Below are 21728 nucleotides of genomic sequence, written 5' to 3' on the forward strand. Positions count from 1 at the left end.
TTCATTACCACCAACCCCGGACTGTCTTGTCTCACTATGCACACCTGGTTCCCATTCCCCCTGATTAGTATGTGTATATACAGTATGTGCCCTCTGTTCCCCATTGTCCTTGTCGGTTTTGTTGTTACCATGTCCATTGGTCGTGTGAGTACCTGTGCTATTATATCGGCTTCCATTTTGCACTTGTTTTACGGGTCTCGTCCTGTGTATTATTTAGAGGTTAACACCTCGCTCTTTTGTTTGGGTGGAGAAAATAAAAAATCCTATTACGCATTCCCGCACCTGCCTCCAATCATTATACAACGTGACACTGCCAAGGCAGCAGCTACTCTTCCTGGGGTCCGGCAAAATTAAGGCAGTTACAACATTTAAAAAACATTACAATAGATTCATTACAGAATTCACAACACACTAAGTGTGTGCCCTCAGGCCCATACTCCACTACTACATATCTATAACGCAAACTCCATCTGTACATCTGTGTGTATAGTGCATATGTTATCGTGAGTGTGCCTATGTTTGTGTTACTCACAGTCCCAACTGTTCCATAAGGTGTATTTTTACCTGCTTTTTAAATCTGCTTGCATCAGTTTGTCACGACTTCTAGTCGCCGGTTTACTAGCCGCCACGATCCCTTTTTCCTTTTCTGTTTTTTTTGTCTGTGTTCATTTTCACACCTGGTTTCAATTGCGTTTATTTCTGTGTGTATATAGGGTGCTTGTTTCCTGCCTTATTTCGTGCGGGATTAAACTTGTGGGGGTTTTGCGCTCATTGATCGTTGATATTTCTTGTTCTCCTATTTACGCACGTGTAGTTTATTTTTCGGAACTGAGGTTGTTCCTCCGTGCGTTTGGCACGAGTTTCGGTTTTGTTTTCACTGATCTGCTCTATGAACTGTGAGACCTTATATAGAGGGATTTGTGCCATTTTTGTATTGGTGGACTATATATATATTAAACACGCTTCTCAGTATCCCTGCTCTCCTGCGCCTGACTCCTACACCTCTCACCGAGACGCACCTTATCACACAGTTACCTGATGTGGAATAGAGTTCCATGTAGTTATGGCTCTATGTAGTACTGTGCGCCTCCCATAGTCTGTTCTGGACTTGGGGACTGTGAAGAGACCTCTGGTGGCATGTCTTGTGGGTTATGCATGGGTGTCCGAGCTGTGTGCTAGTATTTTAAACAGACAGCTCTATACCTTCAGCATGTCAGGTAATGATGTCATTGAAAAGTAATGAGGAAGTCAATCTCTCTTCCACTTTGAGCCATGAGAGATTGACATGCATGCCATTAATGTTAGCTCTCTGTGTACTTTTAAGGGCCAGCCTTGCTGCCCTATTCTGAGCCAACTGCAATTTTCCCAAGTCCCTCTTTGTCCCACCTGACCACACGACTGAACAGTAGTCCAGGTGCGACAAAACCAGGGCCTGTAGGACCTGCCTTGTTGATAGTGTTGTTAAGAAGGCAGAGCAGTGCTTTATTATGGACAGACTTCTCCCCATCTTAGCTACTGTTGTATCAATATGTTTTGACCATGACAGCCTAATCATCTAAGAAAATTGAGGAGAGCGCAAACCCCAACTTAATTAGATCTATAATCAATAGCCTAACTGTTAATTGTGCCTGGCTTTATAAATCAACCATATATATCTACAGAAGACAGATCTGGCTTCTGTTTGAGTGTTTGTTTAATAGCCTACTGATTCCGTGAGCACCAAGCCTTATGCAATGGCACAATGTCGGATAAAGCAGATTTGGCTGTTTTTAATCTTTGCTATGCTGTAATAAAGGCTTTACAATTGTTTTTTCGTTAGAACAGACTGGCATTACTTAATTCTTTAGGGTTGTTTACACTGTTCCAAACAGGCAGAAAAATCATATTGTAATCTAACAGCACCTGTTTGTCACACATAGTATGCACACAGCTCTTGCTCCTATACCCTGCTTTTTTTTGATCTCCTTCGTATGGTTATTATTACCATTATGATCATCATTATAATAATAAGTCATGTCGTTATCATTAGTAGGCCTTGTATAACCACCATTGAACTGTATGCACAAGAGGGCGTCCTGTTTAGTCTTAATACCGTAACTTACTTAGGCCTACATTTCAATATATAGGCTACTGAATCAATCATTCATTTTTTCATGCCATCACACTATGCGAGACATTTATGCTTTGAAATGCAATCAAGCATTTTAGTTTTATAATGAAATAACAAAGGAAGCTTAGAATAATTTGCCTAAACAACAAATAAACTGCAATTCAAGAATGCATGCAACTATTTTTTGTCTTCTGTAATAAAGGCTTTGTATGACTTATTTTGTGTAAGAACAGACTCTCTGGTACAGTTATTTATTTAGTGTTGTTTACACAGTTCCAAAATGGTCAGAAAGAATTATAATAATGTAACTTAACAGCAGCTGTTTGGCACACATAATAACCATACAACGCTTGCGCTTATACCCTCCTTTATCTTGATCTCAAGTAGTCAGTAGTTTCCACAGCTAAGTCAAATGTCTTCCACAGATCTGACTTCCTCTTTCCCTCCTGAGCAACCAGTAAACATTCGCCCGTTTCGCGTTTTTCACGTCTTCCTCATCCATTTTGCTGTTGACATTACTGTGGAGTTTGGAGTTTGTTATAACACATGTATTGATGTGATTATGATAAGCTATAGGTCAGGCCCTATTGGTTATATGCATGCGATGAGAGTGAGACAATGTGCGCCATTAACACACAGGCACTAGCTGTCATTTTCTTTAACACAGTCTGACGTTTCTTGAGTCATTTGTGTGTCTTAATTATTTAATCAAACAGTATGCTTAAACCATCAGACAAGCTCAGTGCATATGTAGTTGGTTTTATTCAAGCACATATGGAAAAATACGTTTAAAAGTTTCGACCAATGGATTGGTCTTAAGAACAAGACGACTCTCGGTCAACCAAGATTTTATTTTGACGGGGACAGCCCTAAACTAAAGCAAGCAGCAGTGACTCTACTGCACAGTCAATTAACAATTAAGAGTGAGAAAGAGACAAGAGAAACTGTGTTCTGATGCTGGGAGCATTTTAAGGCCTCACCTTCATAGCGCAGAGCTAGCAGTAGCGGGATGAAAGAGGAGTCGGCCGTGAGCTCCAGGTAGAGTATGAAGCCCTCACTCACGATTCCACGCTCTGGAACATCGTCCAGGTCTGAGTCAAAGAGCAGCGGAGCCATAGAGTTGTTTCCGCTTCGCACAATCAGCCTGACAAAGAGGGAGAAGAAAGGATGGAGGGGAAGAAAGAAGAGTAGAGAGGCAGCAATCAAATCAAACTTAATGTCACATGCACAGAATACAACGTGTAGACTTTACTGTGAAATGCTTACTTACAAGCCCTTAACCGACAGTGCAGTTCAAGAAGAGTTAATAAAATATTTACCAAGTAGACTAAAATAAAAAGTAATAATACAAAACGAACACAACAAGAATAACAATAATGAGGTTATATACAGGGCGCACCGGTACCGAGTCAGTGTGTAGGGGTACAGGTTAGTTGAGGTCATTTGTACATGTAGTGACTATGCATAGATAATAATACATAGATAATAAACAGCGAATAGCAACAGTGTACAAAAGGGAGGGGGAGGGTCAACGTAAATTGTCCGATGGTAATTTTACTAATTGTTCAGCAGTCTTATGGCTTGGGTGTAGAAGCTGTTGAGGAGCCTCTTGGTCCTAGACTTGGCGCTCCGGTCCCGCTTGCCATGCAGTAGCAGAGAAAACAGTCTATAAATGGGGTGACTGGAGTCTCTGACAATTTTATGGGCTTTCCTCTGACACCGCCTATTATATAGGACCTGGATGGCAGGAAGCTTGGCCCCAGTGATGTACTGGGCCGTTTGCACTACCCTCTTTAGAGCCTTACGGTCACATGCCAAGCAGTTGCCATACTAGGCGGTGATGCAACCTTTCAGGATGCTCTTGGTGGTGCAGCTGTAGAACCTTTTGAGGTTCTGGGGACCCATGCCAAATCTTTTCATTCTCCTGAGGGGGAAAGGTGTTGTCTTGCCCTCTTCACGACTGTCTTGGTATGTTTGGACCATGATAGTTCCTTGGTGATGTGGACAGCAAGGAACTTGAAACTCTCGACCAGCTCCACTACAGCCACATCGATGTTAATAGGGGACTGTTCGACCCGCCTTTTTCTGTAGTCCACAATCAGCTCCTTTGTCTTGCTCACATTGAGGGAGAGGTTGTTGTCCTGGCACCACACTGCCAGTTCTCTGACCTCCTCCCTATAGGCTGTCTCATCGTTGTCGGTGATCAACCCTACCACTGTTGTGTCATCAGCAAACTTAATGATGGTGTTTGGCCATGCAGAGTCATGTTTGGCCACGCAGTCGTGGGTGAACAGGGAGTAAAGGAGGGGACTAAGCACACACCCCTGAGGTTCCCCAGTGTTAAGGATCAGCGTGGCAGACATGTTGTTGCCTACTCTTACCACCTGGGGGCGGCACGTCAGGAAGTCTATGATCCAGTTGCAGAGGGAGGTGTTTAGTCCCAGAGTCGTTAGCTTAGTGATGAGCTTCGTGGGCACTATGATGTTGAACGCTGACCTGTAGTCAATGAACAGCATTCTCACTTCAGTGTTGCTTGCCTTGAAGCGAGCATAAAAGGCACTAAGCTCGTCTGGTAGACTCACATCACTGGGCAGCTCGCATCTGGGTTTCCCTTTGTAGTCTGTAATAGTTTTCAAGCCCTGTCACATCCGACGAGCATCAGAGCCGGTGTGGTAGGATTCAATCTTAATCCTGCATTGACGCTTTGCTTGCTTAATGGTCTGTCTGAGGGCATAGCGGGATTTCTTATAAGTGTCCGGATTAGTCTCCTGCTCCTTGAAAGTGGCAGCTCTAGCCTATAGCTCAATGTGGATGTTGCCTGTAATCCATGGCTTCTGGTTGGGATATGTATGTACAGTCACTGTGGGGATGACGTCGTCAATGCACGTATTGATGAAGCGGATGACTGAGGTGGTGTACTCCTCAATGCCATTGGATGAATCCCGGAACATATTCCAGTTTGTAATAGCAAACAGTCCTGTAGCGTAGCATTCGCGTCATCTGACCACTTCCGTATTGAGCGAGTCAGTGGTACTTCCTGCTTTAGTTTTGGCTTGTAAGCAGGAATCAGGAGGATAGAATTATGGTCAGATTAGCCAAATGGAGGGCGGGGGAGAGCTTTGTATGTAGGTATACAGTGTGTCTATGTATGCGGATGACTCAACACCATACACGTCAGCTACCACAGTGATTGAAATGATTGCAACACTTAACAAAGAGCTGCAGTTAGTTTCAGAATGTGTGGCAAGGAATAGGTTAGATAAAAATACACCTTATGGAACAGCGTGGACTGTGAAGCCGAGGTCAGATGAAGTAAGGAACAGTTTTATTACACACATCACTTAACTTCCCTCCTAGCAACAGATATGTATTGGCTGTTTTGATGTGCAAGGAGGAGACTGTGCTGGTGGAAAAATGTATGTCTTTTTAGCTGTTTGACCCATTGGGTGTATTAACTTGGTTTGAGCTTTGACTAGTTGTCTGTTAGGTTATGACAAACAGAGTGAAAAACTAACACTAGTGTCCAAAACACAGCGAAGGCAGGTCACCAGCAAAAACACAGTGAAGGCTGGTCACCAGCAAAACCAGCATCTATACTGGACCAGCCTATGATGGTGAATGCTGAACTCACAATACAATGCAGCCAAATTATTGTTGTACTTTTGCAACTTCACTTTTTCAAAGTCCATGAGAAGTAAGTTACTATCTAACCAATACACAATACTGGGTTAGAAAATAGAATTGTACTAAGATCGGTTTTACATTATTCATGTGGAATTGAGCAGCTGCATCTGCAGTTTGAACAATAACACAGCTGTCCCCACGCCACTGATTTAGTAAATAGCTGAGGGATGGGGCTGGAGACATGTAACCACTCTCAAATTCATAGACTGACCATCCATGTGACATGAACATGTTTGGACTTTATACAGTGTTTGTTCACAATTAGATAGAAGTAAAAACAAGGTTATATTTTGGGTACTGATGGGGTAAGACAGTTGAACTAAGCTCATGAGGCATTTATAAGTTATATTCTTTAAGGATCAAAGGGTACATATCATTAATTTAAAAGTATAACAATGGATGTAGCAAATGCAAATTGCCCCTTTAACATCTTAACTTACTTATCATTGTCCTCGTCCAGCGCAACCCTCTCAAAGTGGAGGTGAAGCCTGTGTCCCTTCTTGGCCTCCAGTAGCCAATGGCAGCTCAGATTATTGCTGTTGCTATGGTTACTCGTAGATGGAGGAGGCGGCGAGAAGATTCTACCCACGGTCGCGTTTCGGATCCACCCTCCACATGACACAGCTAACAGTTGGGAAGAACAATCAAGAGTCATCAGTTATATACACTGTGTGTGGACACTGGCGTTGGGGCCAGCCACAGAAACATCAGCACTTCCCTCAACTGTGTGAGATGTGGGGCCTTCCTTGGACAAACAATTTCCAATGAGCTCACAGTACCCATACTGGCCACAACAAAACTGCATTGTGCGTTTCAGGAAACACATTTTCTGTGCAGGCCAGACAATTGTTGTATCTTATTGACATGGTCAAAGATTCTACAGTCAGAAGATAGCGAACACTAACCCACACACTGAGGTTCAGGAGAGCTCCAATGGGGTTGAGTCATGTTCAAGCAGGTGGCTACCTCGTGGCCCCTGACCTGGAAGCCAGGGTCACAGTGGAAGTGGGCATGGCCTCCAGGGTGGATGTCCGTTACTGTCACACCCCCTCCCTCAGGAGAAAGAGGGAACAAGCAGGAGAGGAGGAAGGCTGTTGCATGTAGGACAGATTAAGGGAGTGAGAAAGATGGAGGAAAGAGAGAGTGCTACAGATCAATTGTACAAAACAAGGCAGGATGACATGTGAACAAACCATCACACTCAAAGCGCTCACTGGGGTGAAATACCTTTTATTTTATTAAATAAAAATAATATTTAACCTTTATTTAACTAGGCAAGTCAGCTAAGAACAAATTCTTATTTACAATAACGGCCTATCCCAGCCAAACCTGGACAATGCTGGGCCAATTGTGCGCCTCCCTATGGGACTCTTAATCACGGCCGGATGTGATTTTTGTATTAAACTAAAATAATCACCTCAAGTTTGGTGTGCTTCCCCTCCTTGTTGTGGACAGCACCCATATAAAACCATTGTATTGACTCAAACATGTTTTCTTGGAAAAAGAAAAGACGCCACTCTGAATTTACCTTGATAGTGTAGGCTGAACACACCATGATCAGTCTGCCGGAGACTGCGGTAGTAAATCTGCACCTTATTGGTTGAGCTTCGAATCACCTGACCCTCACGCATCAGGGTCTCATTGGCTAAGAGTTCTGGTCCCATCCCTCCATAGCCAAGGATAGTCAGGGACTCGTCCTTGGATAGGTTCACTTTCTTCACCTGGGGAGAGGGGAGATTGTGGACATCTAGTGATTCATTAAGGAATCATTGAGGAGTAAAAATGCCTAACACTGGTTACTAACCAACATGTATACATTATTCAAAACTGGTTCTACACAATGTCGAATGGATTTCACATGATGTATACTGCAACTGTTTGCTTGGAGAGGACTACAGGGGTGAAGTGGGTACTCTTAGCAAACAGGTAGCTGGGGAATCCACACCCGCCTACTTTTTCTTTCTCTTCTACCCCAATAGCCGGACACCGCTCTAGCCTGGTGGAAGTGTTTGCTCCCCACAGCCGACTGGCTGGTACTCTGCAGCAATCCCTCTCAGAAGGGGTCTCCCCCTTCCCTGGAGAATGGAATTGGTGGGATGCTCCTGGATGACATGGTGGATGTTCCTGTTCTCAATCCTACCAACCAGCCATGGAGATAAAACACTTGCAGTGGAAATCGAAAGCAGTGTCCTCTGGCAACGGGGGCCTCCTTGGAGATGTTAAGCCCGGACCAGACACAGACTAGAAACAGTTTCGCCGCCCTGGATCCAGAGGTTCCGGCACCTTCTTCCCTGGGGGCTTCCAATTCGAGATCGGATCCAGAGGTCTCTGTCCTCTGTTCTGTCTCCCTCTCCGGTGGCTTCTACCTCGGGTTCAGATCCACCGTGAGGCTGTCTGAGACTCCAGCCCATTCATCATCCACAATGGATACTACAGCTGGCTCCGGTCTATCGGGCCCTTCGGTCCTCAAGGGGTTTGCGAAATCAGTTGAGGCGAAAGAACGGAAGTTCCTCCTCAGCCATTGCACCAGCTGTCGTCATTGCCAGTTTTATGGGGGGACAAAATCATAGTTCCCGGGGAAAAAACTCTGTGCTATCCTGGATTATGAGTACAGGACATTACAAGGCTGCTTTCGTCCGTTCTACGACAGTTGCCGGGAGCTGACGTCGTCGTAGTCCATGTGGGGTCAAACGACATTAGGAGGGCTAGCTCGGAAATTCTCAAAATGGATTTGAACCTGTTGAGGACAGAGGGCGCTGTTTTCACTTTGGGGGAAAATCGTGCCCAATTTAAACGGCCTCGTACTCAATTCTTGCTCGTACAATATGCATATTATTATTACTATTGAATAGAAAACACTCTCTAGTTTCTAAAACCGTTTGAATTATATCTGTGAGTAAAACAGAACTCCTTTTGCAGCAAACTTCCTGATAGGAAGTGGAAAATCTGAAATCGATGCACTGTTCTAGGGCCTGCCTATTAAAGTCCTTGATATTTATTAGTTTAGATGCACTTCATACGTCTTCCACTAGATGTCGACAGGCAGTGAGAGAAGAAATGGAGTGTGTAACTTGATCTGGTGTCGAATAATAGCTCTCGGCATGACGTGTCACCAGTTTCCTGTTTTCTGGAGAGCGCGTGAAGGGACCTGGATTTGCCTTCTGATAAGCTGTCGTTATGGACGACTAATATCTCCGGCTTTGATTTTATTTGATACATGTGACAATATCATCGTAAAGTATGTTTTTTCAATATAGTTTAATCAGATTATTGAAATTTTTTCGGGAGTTTTGCCGTGTTCCGTTCTCTGAGTTTGTTGACGATGGAGAGATTCGCGCCCCTTGGCAAGTGTGCTTGCTAAATCGAGAGGGAAAAAGGCCGTTCTAAAACCAAACAACGATTGTTCTGGACAAAGGACCCCTTGTACAACATTTTGATGGAAGATCAGCAAAAGTAGGACCCATTTTATGATGTTATTTCATATATCTGTCGTACATGTGAACTAGTAGTTTGCGGCCAGCTTTTGGGCACGCTCTCGCCATAACGTAAACTGCATATCGTAATGAAGTTATTTTTAGAATTCTAACACGGCGATTGCATTAAGAACTAGTGTATCTATCATTTCCTATACAACATGTATTTTTTAGTTATGTTTATGAATAGTTATTTGGTCAGAATATGTGTGTCAGAAAAAGTGTCAGAAAAATATCCGGACGTTGTGGGAAAAAGATGCTACGTTAGCACAATGTATAACCACTGATTTCAGCTCTAAATATGCACATTTTCGAACAAAACATAAGTGTATGTATAACCTGATGTTATAGGAATGTCATCTGATGAAGCTTATCAAGGTTAGTCAAAAATTATATATCTTGCTGGTTTATTCGCTATCGCTAACATGCCTATTGCTATCGCTAACGTGCCTTGATGAATGAATGCGGTAGTGTGGTAGGCTATTGCAGTAAGCTAATATAATGCTATATTGTGTTTTCGCTGTAAAACACTTAAAGAAATCGGAAATATTGGCTGGATTCACAAGATGTTTGTCTTTAATTTACTGTACACCATCGATTTTTCAGAAATGTTTTATGATGAGTATTTAGGTATTTGACGTTGGTGTCTGTAATTACTCTGGCTGCTTCGGTTCTATTTCTGACGTTAGCTGTGATTGTAGCTGCAATGTAAAACTGATTTATACCTGAAATATGCACATTTTTCGAAAAAAACATAGATTTATTGTATAACATGTTATAAGACTGTCATCTGATGAAGTTGTTTCTTGGTTAGTTTGGTTGGTTCTTGGTTAGTTAGGTTGGCTTTGTGCATGCTACCTGTGCTGTGAAAAATGTCTGTCCTTTTTTGTATTTGGTGGTGAGCTAACATAAATATACGTGCTGTTTTCGCTGTAAAACATTTAAAAAATCGGACATGTTGGCTGGATTCACAAGATGTGTAGCTTTCATTTGCTGTATTGGACTTGTTAATGTGTGAAAGTTAAATATTTCTAAAACATATTTTGAATTTCGCGCCCTGCACTTGAAGTGGCTGTTGTCATATTGTGGCCGGCCTCGGGCTTGCAGCCAGAAGAAGTTAATGTGTGAAAGTTAAATATTTCTAAAAAATGTCTTTTGAATTTCGCGCTCTGCCTTTTCAGTGGAATGTGGGAGGAGTTCCGCTAGCGGAACGCCAGAGCCAGACAGGTTAAAGAACTGATTCTAGCACTGAAAGATTCCAAAAAGCGCCAAATTATTCAGGTCCGGTACCATCATTGGGTAGCGGGTGTGAAAGATTCAGCAGAATACTGGCATTACACACTTGGCTAAAATAGTGCTGTAGCTCTGTTGAAATCACTTCTATAGATAACTTTGACACCTTCTGGAAACTTTCTACATTTCCTGTAGAAATGATGGAGTCCATCTGAACCATATTTACTCCTGGACTCAATGACCCAAGCCCAGCTCAGTTAATCCCTACCATTGCGTCTGAGTTATCATAATGCTGTAGCAAATGTACATTATCCCAGGGGCGTTGGCAGACAATGTAAGTAACATAATGTATGTCCCTCTAACGGCCCTGAATGCCTCTGTTAAGCCTACAGCTATTGTATGCAGTAACATGAAACAGAGTTAAACTGTTAGCACTGACACGGTGTGCCCTAGTAGGAAGTCCATTGTGTGCAGCTCACCCTGCATTATCAGCTCAAACATAAATAACATGAGCATGTCTATTTCTGCTAAGCATCCCAGTAAAGCATTGAAAAAAATCACAAACCCCAGAAAAATTTGAAAAAATAGCCCATATTAACATATGTAGCTGTCACGATCGTGTGGCGGATTGATGGACCAAAACGCAGCATTTGGAAAGTAAGCCATCTTCTTTTATTTTAAAAGATGACGAAAAATAAACACGAAACACTTAATACAAACTAACAAAACAACAAACGATCGTGAAGCTAATAAACGTCGTGCACATACAACAGGCTACAAACGTTCTGACATAGACAACTACTCACAACCAATGAAAGCCTATGGCTACCCTAAATAAGGCTCCCAATCAGAGACAACCGAAATCAGCTGTCTCTAATTGGGAACTCATTCAGGTAACCATAGACTCTCCTAGACAACTAAACATACATAGACAACACTAGACACATGTACTCAACACAAACCCATATACTATACCCAACAACCCCTTTACCATAAAAACACCCAAAACCAACAAAACACAAACATTCCCCATGTCACACCCTGACCTAACTAAAATAATAAAGAAAACAAAGAATACTAAGGCCAGGGCGTGACATAACCCCCCCCTTAAGGTGCGAACTCCGGGCGCACCATTACACAGTCTAGGGGAGGGTCTGGGTGGGCTTCCATCCACGGTGGCGGCTCCGGCTCTGGTTGTGGTCCCCACGTCACCACAGTCCCTAACCACCTCCTAGGCTTCCGCCAAATGACCCCCCTCCACATTAACCCCATTGCATTAAGGGGCAGTTCCGGACTAAGGGGCAGTACCAGGGTCAGGGGCAGTACCAGGGTCAGGGGCAGTACCAGGGTCAGGGGCAGCACCAGGGTCAGGGGCAGCACCAGGGTCAGGGGCAGCACCAGGGTCAGGGGCAGCACCAGGGTCAGGGGCAGCACCAGGGTAAGGGGCAGCACCAGGGTAAGGGGCAGCACCAGGGTAAGGGGCAGCTCCGGACTGAGTAATGGCAGCTCCGGACTGAGTAATGGCAGCTCCGGACTGAGGAATGGCAACTCCGGACTGAGGGACTGCAGCTCCGGACTGAGGGACGGCCCATGGCTGGCTGACAGATCTGGCTGCTCATGGCTGGCTAACGGATCTGGCTGCTCATGGCTGGCTGACGGATCTGGCTGCTCATGGCTGGCTGACGGATCTGGCTGCTCATGGCTGGCTGACGGATCTGGCTGCTCATGGCCGGCTGACGGATCTGGCTGCTCATGGCCGGCTGACGGATCTGGCTGCTCATGGCCGGCTGACGGATCTGGCTGCTCATGGCCAGGTGACGGATCTGGCTGCTCATGGCCGGCTGACGGATCTGGCTGCTCATGGCCGGCTGACGGATCTGGCTGCTCATGGCCGGCTGACGGATCTGGCTGCTCATGGCCGGCTGACGGATCTGGCTGCTCATGGCCGGCTGACGGATCTGGCTGCTCATGGCCGGCTGACGGATCTGGCTGCTCATGGCCGGCTGACGGATCTGGCTGCTCATGGCCGGCTGACGGATCTGGCTGCTCATGGCCGGCTGACGGATCTGGCTGCTCATGGCCGGCTGACGGATCTGGCTGCTCATGGCCGGCTGACGGATCTGGCTGCTCATGGCCGGCTGACGGATCTGGCTGCTCATGGCCGGCTGACGGATCTGGCTGCTCATGGCCGGCTGACGGATCTGGCTGCTCATGGCCGGCTGACGGATCTGGCTGCTCATGGCCGGCTGACGGATCTGGCTGCTCATGGCCGGCTGACGGATCTGGCTGCTCATGGCCGGCTGACGGATCTGGCTGCTCATGGCCGGCTGACGGATCTGGCTGCTCATGGCCGGCTGACGGATCTGGCTGCTCATGGCCGGCTGACGGATCTGGCTGCTCATGGCCGGCTGACGGATCTGGCTGCTCATGGCCGGCTGACGGATCTGGCTGCTCATGGCCGGCTGACGGATCTGGCTGCTCATGGCCGGCTGACGGATCTGGCTGCTCATGGCCGGCTGACGGATCTGGCTGCTCATGGCCGGCTGACGGATCTGGCTGCTCATGGCCGGCTGACGGATCTGGCTGCTCATGGCCGGCTGACGGATCTGGCTGCTCATGGCCGGCTGACGGATCTGGCTGCTCATGGCCGGCTGACGGATCTGGCTGCTCATGGCCGGCTGACGGATCTGGCTGCTCATGGCCGGCTGACGGATCTGGCTGCTCATGGCCGGCTGACGGATCTGGCTGCTCATGGCCGGCTGGCGGCTCTGGCTGCTCATGGCCGGCTGGCGGCTCTGGCAGATCCTGTCTGGTTGGCGGCTCTGGCAGATCCTGTCTGGTTGGCGGCTCTGGCAGATCCTGTCTGGTTGGCGGCTCTGGCAGATCCTGTCTGGTTGGCGGCTCTGGCAGATCCTGTCTGGTTGGCGGCTCTGGCAGATCCTGTCTGACGGACGGCTCTAGCGGCTCCTGTCTGGCTGGCGGCTCTAGCGGCTCCTGTCTGGCGGACGGCTCAGTGGGCTCATGGCAGACGGGCGGCTTTGCAGGCTCATGGCAGACGGGCGGCTTTGCAGGCTCATTGCAGACGGATGGCTCAGATGGCGCTGGGGAGACGGATGGCTCAGATGGCGCTGGGGAGACGGATGGCTCAGATGGCGCTGGGGAGACGGGCAGTTCAGTCATCGCTGTGCAGACGGCAGACTCCTGCCGGCTGAGGCGCACTGTAGGCCTGGTGCGTGGTGCCGGGACTGGTGGCACCGGGCTGGGGACACGCATCTCAGGGCTAGTGCGGGGAGCAGCAACAGGACGCACAGGACTCTGGGGACACACAGGAGGCTTGGTGCGTGGTTTAGACACTGGTGGTAAAGGGCTGGAGACACGCACCATATAGCTAGTGCGTGGAGGAGGCACTGGTGGTACTGGGTTGGGGCGGGGAGGTGGCGCCGGAAATACCGGACCGTGCAGGCGTACTGGCTCCCTTGAGCGCCGAGCCTGCCCAACCTTACCTGGTTGTATGCTCCCCGTCGCCTGACCAGTGCGGGGAGGTGGAATAACCCGCACCGGCCTATGTAGGCGAACCGGGGACACCATGCGTAAGGCTGGTGCCATGTACGCCGGCCCGAGGAGACGCACTGGTGACCAGATGCGTTGGGCCGGCTTCATGACATACGGCTCAACGCTCAGTCTAGCCCGGCCGATACGTGGAGCTGAAATGTACCGAACCGGGCTATGCACGCGTACAGGAGACACCGTGCGCTCTACTGCGTAACACGGTGTCTGCCCGTACTCTCGCTCTCCACGGTAAGTACAGGGAGTAGGCGCAGGTTTCCTACCTGACTTCGCCACACTCCCTTTAAGGCCCCCCCCAAGAAATTTTTGGGTTGTACTCACGGGCTTCCAGCCTTGTCTCCGTGCTGCCTCCTCATATCGCCTCCTCTCGGCTTTAGCTGCCTCCAGCTCTTCACGAGGAAGGCGATATTCTCCCGGTTGTGCCCACGGCCCCTTACCATCCAGTATCTCCTCCCATGTCCACGAATCCTGTGTAGGTGGGTCCTGTTGCCGCTTTCCATGCCGCTTGGTCCTGTATTGGTGAGTAGTTCTGTCACGATCGTGTGGCGGATTGATGGACCAAAACGCAGCATTTGGAAAGTAAGCCATCTTCTTTTATTTTAAAAGATGACGAAAAATAAACACGAAACACTTAATACAAACTAACAAAACAACAAACGATCGTGAAGCTAATAAACGTCGTGCACATACAACAGGCTACAAACGTTCTGACATAGACAACTACTCACAACCAATGAAAGCCTATGGCTACCCTAAATAAGGCTCCCAATCAGAGACAACCGAAATCAGCTGTCTCTAATTGGGAACTCATTCAGGTAACCATAGACTCTCCTAGACAACTAAACATACATAGACAACACTAGACACATGTACTCAACACAAACCCATATACTATACCCAACAACCCCTTTACCATAAAAACACCCAAAACCAACAAAACACAAACATTCCCCATGTCACACCCTGACCTAACTAAAATAATAAAGAAAACAAAGAATACTAAGGCCAGGGCGTGACAGTAGCCTAAGAATAAAGTTCATGAAATCATTAACTTGCTTGTAACAGACGGCATTCATATTCATATTCTCTGAAACTCACCTAGATAATACCTTTGATGATACAGTGGCAGCAATACATGGTTATAAAATGAACAGAAAAAAATATATGCCAATGGTGGAGGTGTTGCTGTTTATACTCAGAATCACATTCCTGTAAAGCTTAGAGAGGATCTCATGTTAAATACTGTTGCAGTAATATGGCTACAGGTTCATCTGATTCACCTAAAGCTGCTATAGACCACCAAGTGCTAACAGTCAGTATCTGGATAATATGTGTGAAATGCTTGATAATGTATGTGATATCAACAGAGAGTTATATGTTTTGGGTGATTTAAATATTAACTGGCTTTCATCAAGTTGCCCACTCAGGAAAAAGCTTCAAACTGTAACCAGTGCCTGCAACCTGGTTCAGGTTATCAGTCAACATACCAGGGTAGTTACAAACAGCACAGGAATGAAATCATTAACATGTGTTGATCACATCTATACTAATGATGCAGACATTTAAAGCAGTACCCAAAAACATTGGATGTAGTGATCACAATATAGTAGGAAAACCAAAGTTCCAAAGGCTGGGCCTAATATAGCTTATAAGAGGTCATACAAGAAGTTTTGTAGTGATTAATATGTTGACCATGTAAAGAATATTTTATGGTATGTGGTGTGTAATGAGGAGCAACCAGATGCTGCACTTAACACATTCATGAAATTGCTTTTTCCAGTTACTAATAAGCATGCACCCATTAAGAAAATTACTGTATGACTGTTAAATGCCTGTGGATTCATGAGGAATTTTAAAATGTTATGGTTGAGAGGGATGAGGCAAAAGGTATAGAAAATAAGTCTGGATGCACAACCGATTGGCAAACATACTGCAAATTGAGAAATCGTGTGACTGAACGGAATAAAAAGAAGAAACTATACTATGAAAGAAATATAAATTATATAAAGACGTTATGGGACAAAAGGCAAACTCAGCTCCATTATTCATTGAATCAGATGGCTCATTCATCACAACAGCCACTAATATTGCCATTTACTTTAACTATTTTTTTAATTGGCAAGATTAGTAAACTTAGGCATGGCATGCTAGCAACAAATGCTGACAAGTATAACTGATCAAATTACAAAAGACAAGCCTTGTAATTTTGAATTCTCTTAAGTTAGTGTGGAAGAAGTGAAAAACTATTGTTGACTATCAACAGTGACCAGCCACTGGGGTCTGACAACTTGGATGGAAAATGACTGAGGATAATAGCGGAGGATATTGCCACTCGTATTTGCCATATCTTCAATCTAAGCCTACTAGAATGTGCATTCCCTCAGGCCTGGAGGGCATGCAAAAGTCATTCCGCTACCCAAGAATAGTAAAGCCCCCTTTAATGGCTCAAATAGCTGACAAATCAGCCTGTAATCCTTAGTACAGTTTTGGAGAAAAAAAGTTATTTGACCAAATACAATGCAATTTTATTGTAAAAAATTTGACAACAGATTTTCAGCACGCTCATAGGGAAGGACATTCAACAAGCACAGCACTTACACAAATGGCTGATAATAGGCTGAAAGAAATTGATGATAAAAATATTGTGGGAGCTGTTTTGTTAGACTGCAGTGCGGCTTTTGACATTATCGATCATAGTCTGTTCATGGACAAACGTATGTATTATGGCTTTACACCCACTGCTATCAAATCAAATTTTATTGGTCACATACACATATTTAGCAAATGTTATTGGGTGTGTGGCGAAATGCTTGTGTAGTAGTATCTAACAGTAGAGTAGTATCTAAAATGAGTCACAACAAAACACACATCTAAAATTAAAATAATCTATTTAAGAAATATATAAATATTAGATCATGCAATGCAATGTTGGAGTGGCATTGACTAAAATACAGTAGAATAGAATACAGTATATACATATGACATGAGTCTAGCAGTATGTAAACATTATTAAAGTGATTAGTGTTGCATAATTAAAGTGGCCAGTGATTCCAAGTCTATGTATATAGAGCAGCAGCCTCTAAGGTGCAGGGTTGCTTAACCGGGTGGAAGCCGGCTAGTGATGGCTATTTGACAGTCTGATGGCCTTAAGATAGAAGCTGTTTTTTAATCTTGGTCCCAGCTTTAATGCACCTGTACTGACCTCGCCTTCTGGATGATAACGGGGTGAACAGGCCGTGGCTCAGGTGGTTGGCCTTCCTGTGACTTCAGGTGCTGTTTGTTTTGTTGATGTTGAGTGAGAGGTTGTTTCCTGGCACCACTCTCCCAGGAACCTTACCGCCTTCCTGTAGGCCCTCTCGTCATTGTTGGCAATCAGGCCTACTAGTGTTGTGTCGTCTGCAAACTTGATGATTGAGTTGGAGGCGTGTCATGGATGAACAGGGAGTACAGGAAAGTGCTGAGCATGCGCCCTTGTGGGGCAACTGTGTTGAGGATAAACGAAGTGGTGGTGTTGTTTCCTACCATCACCACCTGGGGGCGGTCCGTCAAGAAGTCCAGGAGCCAGTTGCACAGGGCGGGAACCAGGGCTCCGAGCTTAATGATGAGCTTGGAGGGTACTTTGATGTTGAACGCTGAGCTATAGTCAATAAATAGCATTCTTACATAGGTATTCTTATTGTCCAGATGGGATGGGGAAGCGTGCAGTGCGATGGCATCGTCTGTGGATTTATTGGGGCGGAAAGCAATTTGAAGTGGGTCTGGGTGTCAGGTAAGGTAGAGGTGTGATCCTTAACTAGCCTCTCAAAGTGCTACGGGGCGATGCCAGCAGCATACCACCCTGCATACCACTGTTGGCTTGCTTCTGAAGCTAAGCAGGGTTGGTCCTGGTCAGTCCCTGGATGGGAGACCAGATGCTGCTGGAAGTGGTGTTGGAGGGCCAGTAGGAGGCACTCTTTCCTCTGGTCTAATAAAATATCCCAATGCCCCAGGGCAGTGATTGGGGACACTGCCCTGTGTAGGGTGCCGTCTTTCGGATGGGACGTTAAACGGGTGTCCTGACTCTCTGAGGTCATTAAAGATCCCATGGCACTTATCGTAAGAGTAGGGGTGTTAACCCCGGTGTCCTGGCTAAATTCCCAATCTGGCCCTCAAACCATCATGGTCACCTAATAATCCCCAGTTTACAATTGGCTCATTCATCCCCCTCCTCTCCCCTGTAACTATTCCCCAGGTCGTTGCTGCAAATGAGAACGTGTTCTCAGTCAACTTACCTGGTAAAATAACGGTAAAATAAATAAATAAATAAAATAGCTCAGTTACCTTTGCTTTCTTGGATACAGGAACAATGGTGGACATATTGAAGCATGTGGGAACAGCAGACTGGGATAGGGAGAGATTGAATATGTCAGCAATAAAAGCCCCACTTTTATTCGACAGGCTTGGATCCACACTATGCAGCTGTTGCAAGAGCACATTTTTCACTGGCTGTCCACTGGGTTCAAAAACAATGATTGATAGGCAGCTTAAACTTTTTGAATTCAACCATTATTGGGTTCAAATACACATCTAGATTTGTGAACAGCCATCCACATCAACTACAATCCGTAAGGCGAAAATAGCTAAATGAGAGAGCAGAAGTGTGATTCACATCAATTAACTATATACAGTAGATATCAATAATAAGTGATATCCGTATCGCCATAGACTACATCACTGCTGTCATCCTTACCTCCAAGCGTTTATTCAAATTGGATAATCTTTGGATATCGACAGCAGTCACACCATTGGAAGACATAGCTAGGACTTTAGCCTAAAAAAGCCTATTCCTGCTCTTTTCCCACGATCCATCAAACACATTTGGGTGTGTCATCATAGTGGTCTCTGACTTGTGGTCAGACTCGCTCAGGTGGAACAAACTTAAACTTGTGCCTTTTTTCAATGCTGATTTGAATGTACTTGAGAAAACAGAGAAGTGACAACGATTTTTTTTCGCAAACATCCGTCTGAATTTATAAGTAATCCTAGGAGTAATCATTTAGTTTTTCAAAAGTATCTGTAATCTGATTACAATATTTTTGTTGGTAACGTAATGGATTACAATGACATTTTTTTTGTAATCCCTTAGTTTCTCCCATTTTTCTCTGCAGATCCTCTCAAGTTCTGTCAGGTTGGATGGGGAGCGTCGCCGCACAGCTATTTTCAGCTCTCTCCAGAGATGTTTGATTGGGTTCAAGTCCGGGCTCTGGTTGGGCCACTCAAGGACATTCAGAGACTTTTCCCGAAGCCACTCCTGTGTTGTCTTAGCTGTCTGTTTAGGGTCGTTTTCCTGTTGGAAGGTGAACCTTCATCAAGGATCTCTCTGTACCTTGCTCTGTTCATCTTTCCCTCGGTCCTGACTAGTCTCCCAGTCCCTGTCACTGAAAAACATCCCCACAGCATGATACTGCCAACGACATGCTTCACTGTAGGGATGGTGCCATGTTTCCTCCAGACGTCCAGTTGGCATTCAGGCCAAAGTGTTTAATTTTTCATTTCATCACCAGAGAATTTTGTTTCTCATGGAATGGGAGTCTTTAGGTGTCTTTTGGCAAACTCCAAGCGGGTTTTCATGTGCCTTTTACTGAGGAGTGGCTTCCATCTGGCCAATCTACCATAAAGGTGATTGATGGAGCGCTACAGAGATGGTTGTCCTTCTGGAAGGTTCTCCAATCTCCACACAGGAACTCTGGAGCTCTGTCAGAGTGACCATCAGGTTCTTGGTCACCTCCCTGACCAAGGCCCAACTCTCCCAATGGCTTAGTTTGGCTGGGCGGCCAGCTCTAGGAAGAGTCTTGGTGGTTCCAAACTACTTCCATTTAAGAATGATGGAGGCCACTGTGTTCTTGGGGACCTTCAATGCTGCAGAATTTTTTTTGGTACCCTTACCCAGATCTGTGCCTCAACAAAATACTGTCTCAGAGCTCTACGGACAATTCCGTTGACCTCATGACTTGGTTTTGTCTCTGACATGCACTGTCAACTGTGGGACCTTATATAGACAGGTGTTTGCCTTTCCAAATCATGTCCATTCAATTGAATTTACCACAGGTGGACTTCAATCAAGTTTTAGAATAATCTCAAAGATGATCAATGGAAACAGGATGCATCGGAGCTCAATTTCGAGCCTCATAGAAAAGGGTCTGAATACTTATGTAAATCAAGTATTTCTGTTTTTTATTTTAATAAAGTGCAACATTTTCACAAAACCTGTTTTCACGTTGTCATTATGGGGTATTGTGTGTAGGTTGATGAGGATTTGTATTTATTTATTTAATAGAATAACGCTGTAACGTAATAAAATGTGGAAAAAATGAAAGGGTCTGAATACTTTCCGAATGCAATGTATGTGTGAAATTAGTGTCGATATAGTTTTGGCTCAATTTCCAGGCAATTATAAGGGTGATTATCAACTGGCCACTGCACCTGGTTATAACTCCAGTTCTGTTTGTGATATTACGATTCTACCAACGGCGATGTGTTTTATATAGACTTATTAAGGAAAAGTCAAGGACGGAGGGGGGCATTAAATAATCAAATTAATTAATTAATGAGCAGTCAAAATTACTGCTTTAGCGGTTCTAGTGTTAGGTCAAAACTGTAAGTCGGCGACTCAGGAACATTCACAGTCTTCTTGGTAAGCAACTCCAGTATAGATTTGTCCTTGCTTTAGGAAATTATCCTGCTGAAAGGTGAATTAATCTCCTAGTGTCTGGTGGAAAGCGGACTGAACCAGGTTTTCCTCAAGGATTTTGCCTCTGCTTAGCTCCATTCCGTTTCTTTTTTATCCTGAAAAACTCCCCAGTCCTTAACTATTACAAGCATACCCATAACATGAGACAGCCATACTATACTTGAAAATATGGAGTTGTACTCAGTAATGTGTTGTATTGGATTTGTCTCAACTTAACACTTTGTAGTGACTGGGTGTATTGATCCACCATCCAAAGTGTAATTAATAACTTCACCATGCTCAAAGGGATATTCAATGTCTGTAGTGCCTCTTTCAGCCCTTATGCTGCATGTAACCCAGTCATATACAGTATGATGCAGTTCATTTAGGCCTAAGACAGGGAGTAGCCTATCATGCAAACAAACACTTCTTACTCATTACGTTTGTACAAATACAAAACTTTCAATCATACACTATAATTTCCATTCCGACATTACATTTATCCATATCAGTGCCATTCTATACCATCGAAGTAGAGTTCTAGGTCATTGTACATAACATACAGTGCATTCGGAAAGTATTCAGACACCTTGACTGTTACAGCTTTATTCTAAAATTGATTAAATGAATGTTCTTCCCCAACAATCTACAAACAATACCCCATAATGACTAAGCAAAAACAGGTTTTTAGATTCCTTTGCAAATTTATTACAAATAAAAAGCAGATAATCAAATCAAATCAAATGTTATTTGTCACATACACATGGTTAGCAGATGTTAATGCGAGTGTAGTGAAATGCTTGTGCTTCTAGTTCCGACAATGCAGTAATAACCAACGAGTAATCTAACCTAACAATTTCACAACAACTACCTTATGCCGTACCAGGAGGTGATAGAGCCCGACAGGGTCCTCTCAATTGTGCATCATCATCATGTATTGATCACATCTATT

At 45.0% G+C, this 21728-nt stretch overlaps 1 protein-coding gene across 2 annotated transcripts in view; it reads right to left on the minus strand.

Moving 5' to 3' along the window:
• The window catches only part of LOC129855729 (seizure protein 6 homolog), a 57789-nt gene that overhangs the window by 15684 nt on the left and 20377 nt on the right, over nt 1-21728 (minus strand). For both annotated transcript variants that reach the window (XM_055923701.1, XM_055923703.1), the window contains exons 6-9: nt 7323-7515; nt 6700-6885; nt 6235-6418; nt 3091-3254 (exon numbers count right to left, since the gene is read on the minus strand). In XM_055923701.1, coding sequence (XP_055779676.1) covers nt 3091-3254; nt 6235-6418; nt 6700-6885; nt 7323-7515 — 727 coding nt within the window. The remainder of the gene's footprint in view (nt 1-3090; nt 3255-6234; nt 6419-6699; nt 6886-7322; nt 7516-21728) is intronic.

This window comes from Salvelinus fontinalis, chromosome 5 (assembly GCF_029448725.1).
Source record: "Salvelinus fontinalis isolate EN_2023a chromosome 5, ASM2944872v1, whole genome shotgun sequence".
In the NCBI taxonomy this organism is placed as follows: Eukaryota; Metazoa; Chordata; class Actinopteri; order Salmoniformes; family Salmonidae; genus Salvelinus; species Salvelinus fontinalis.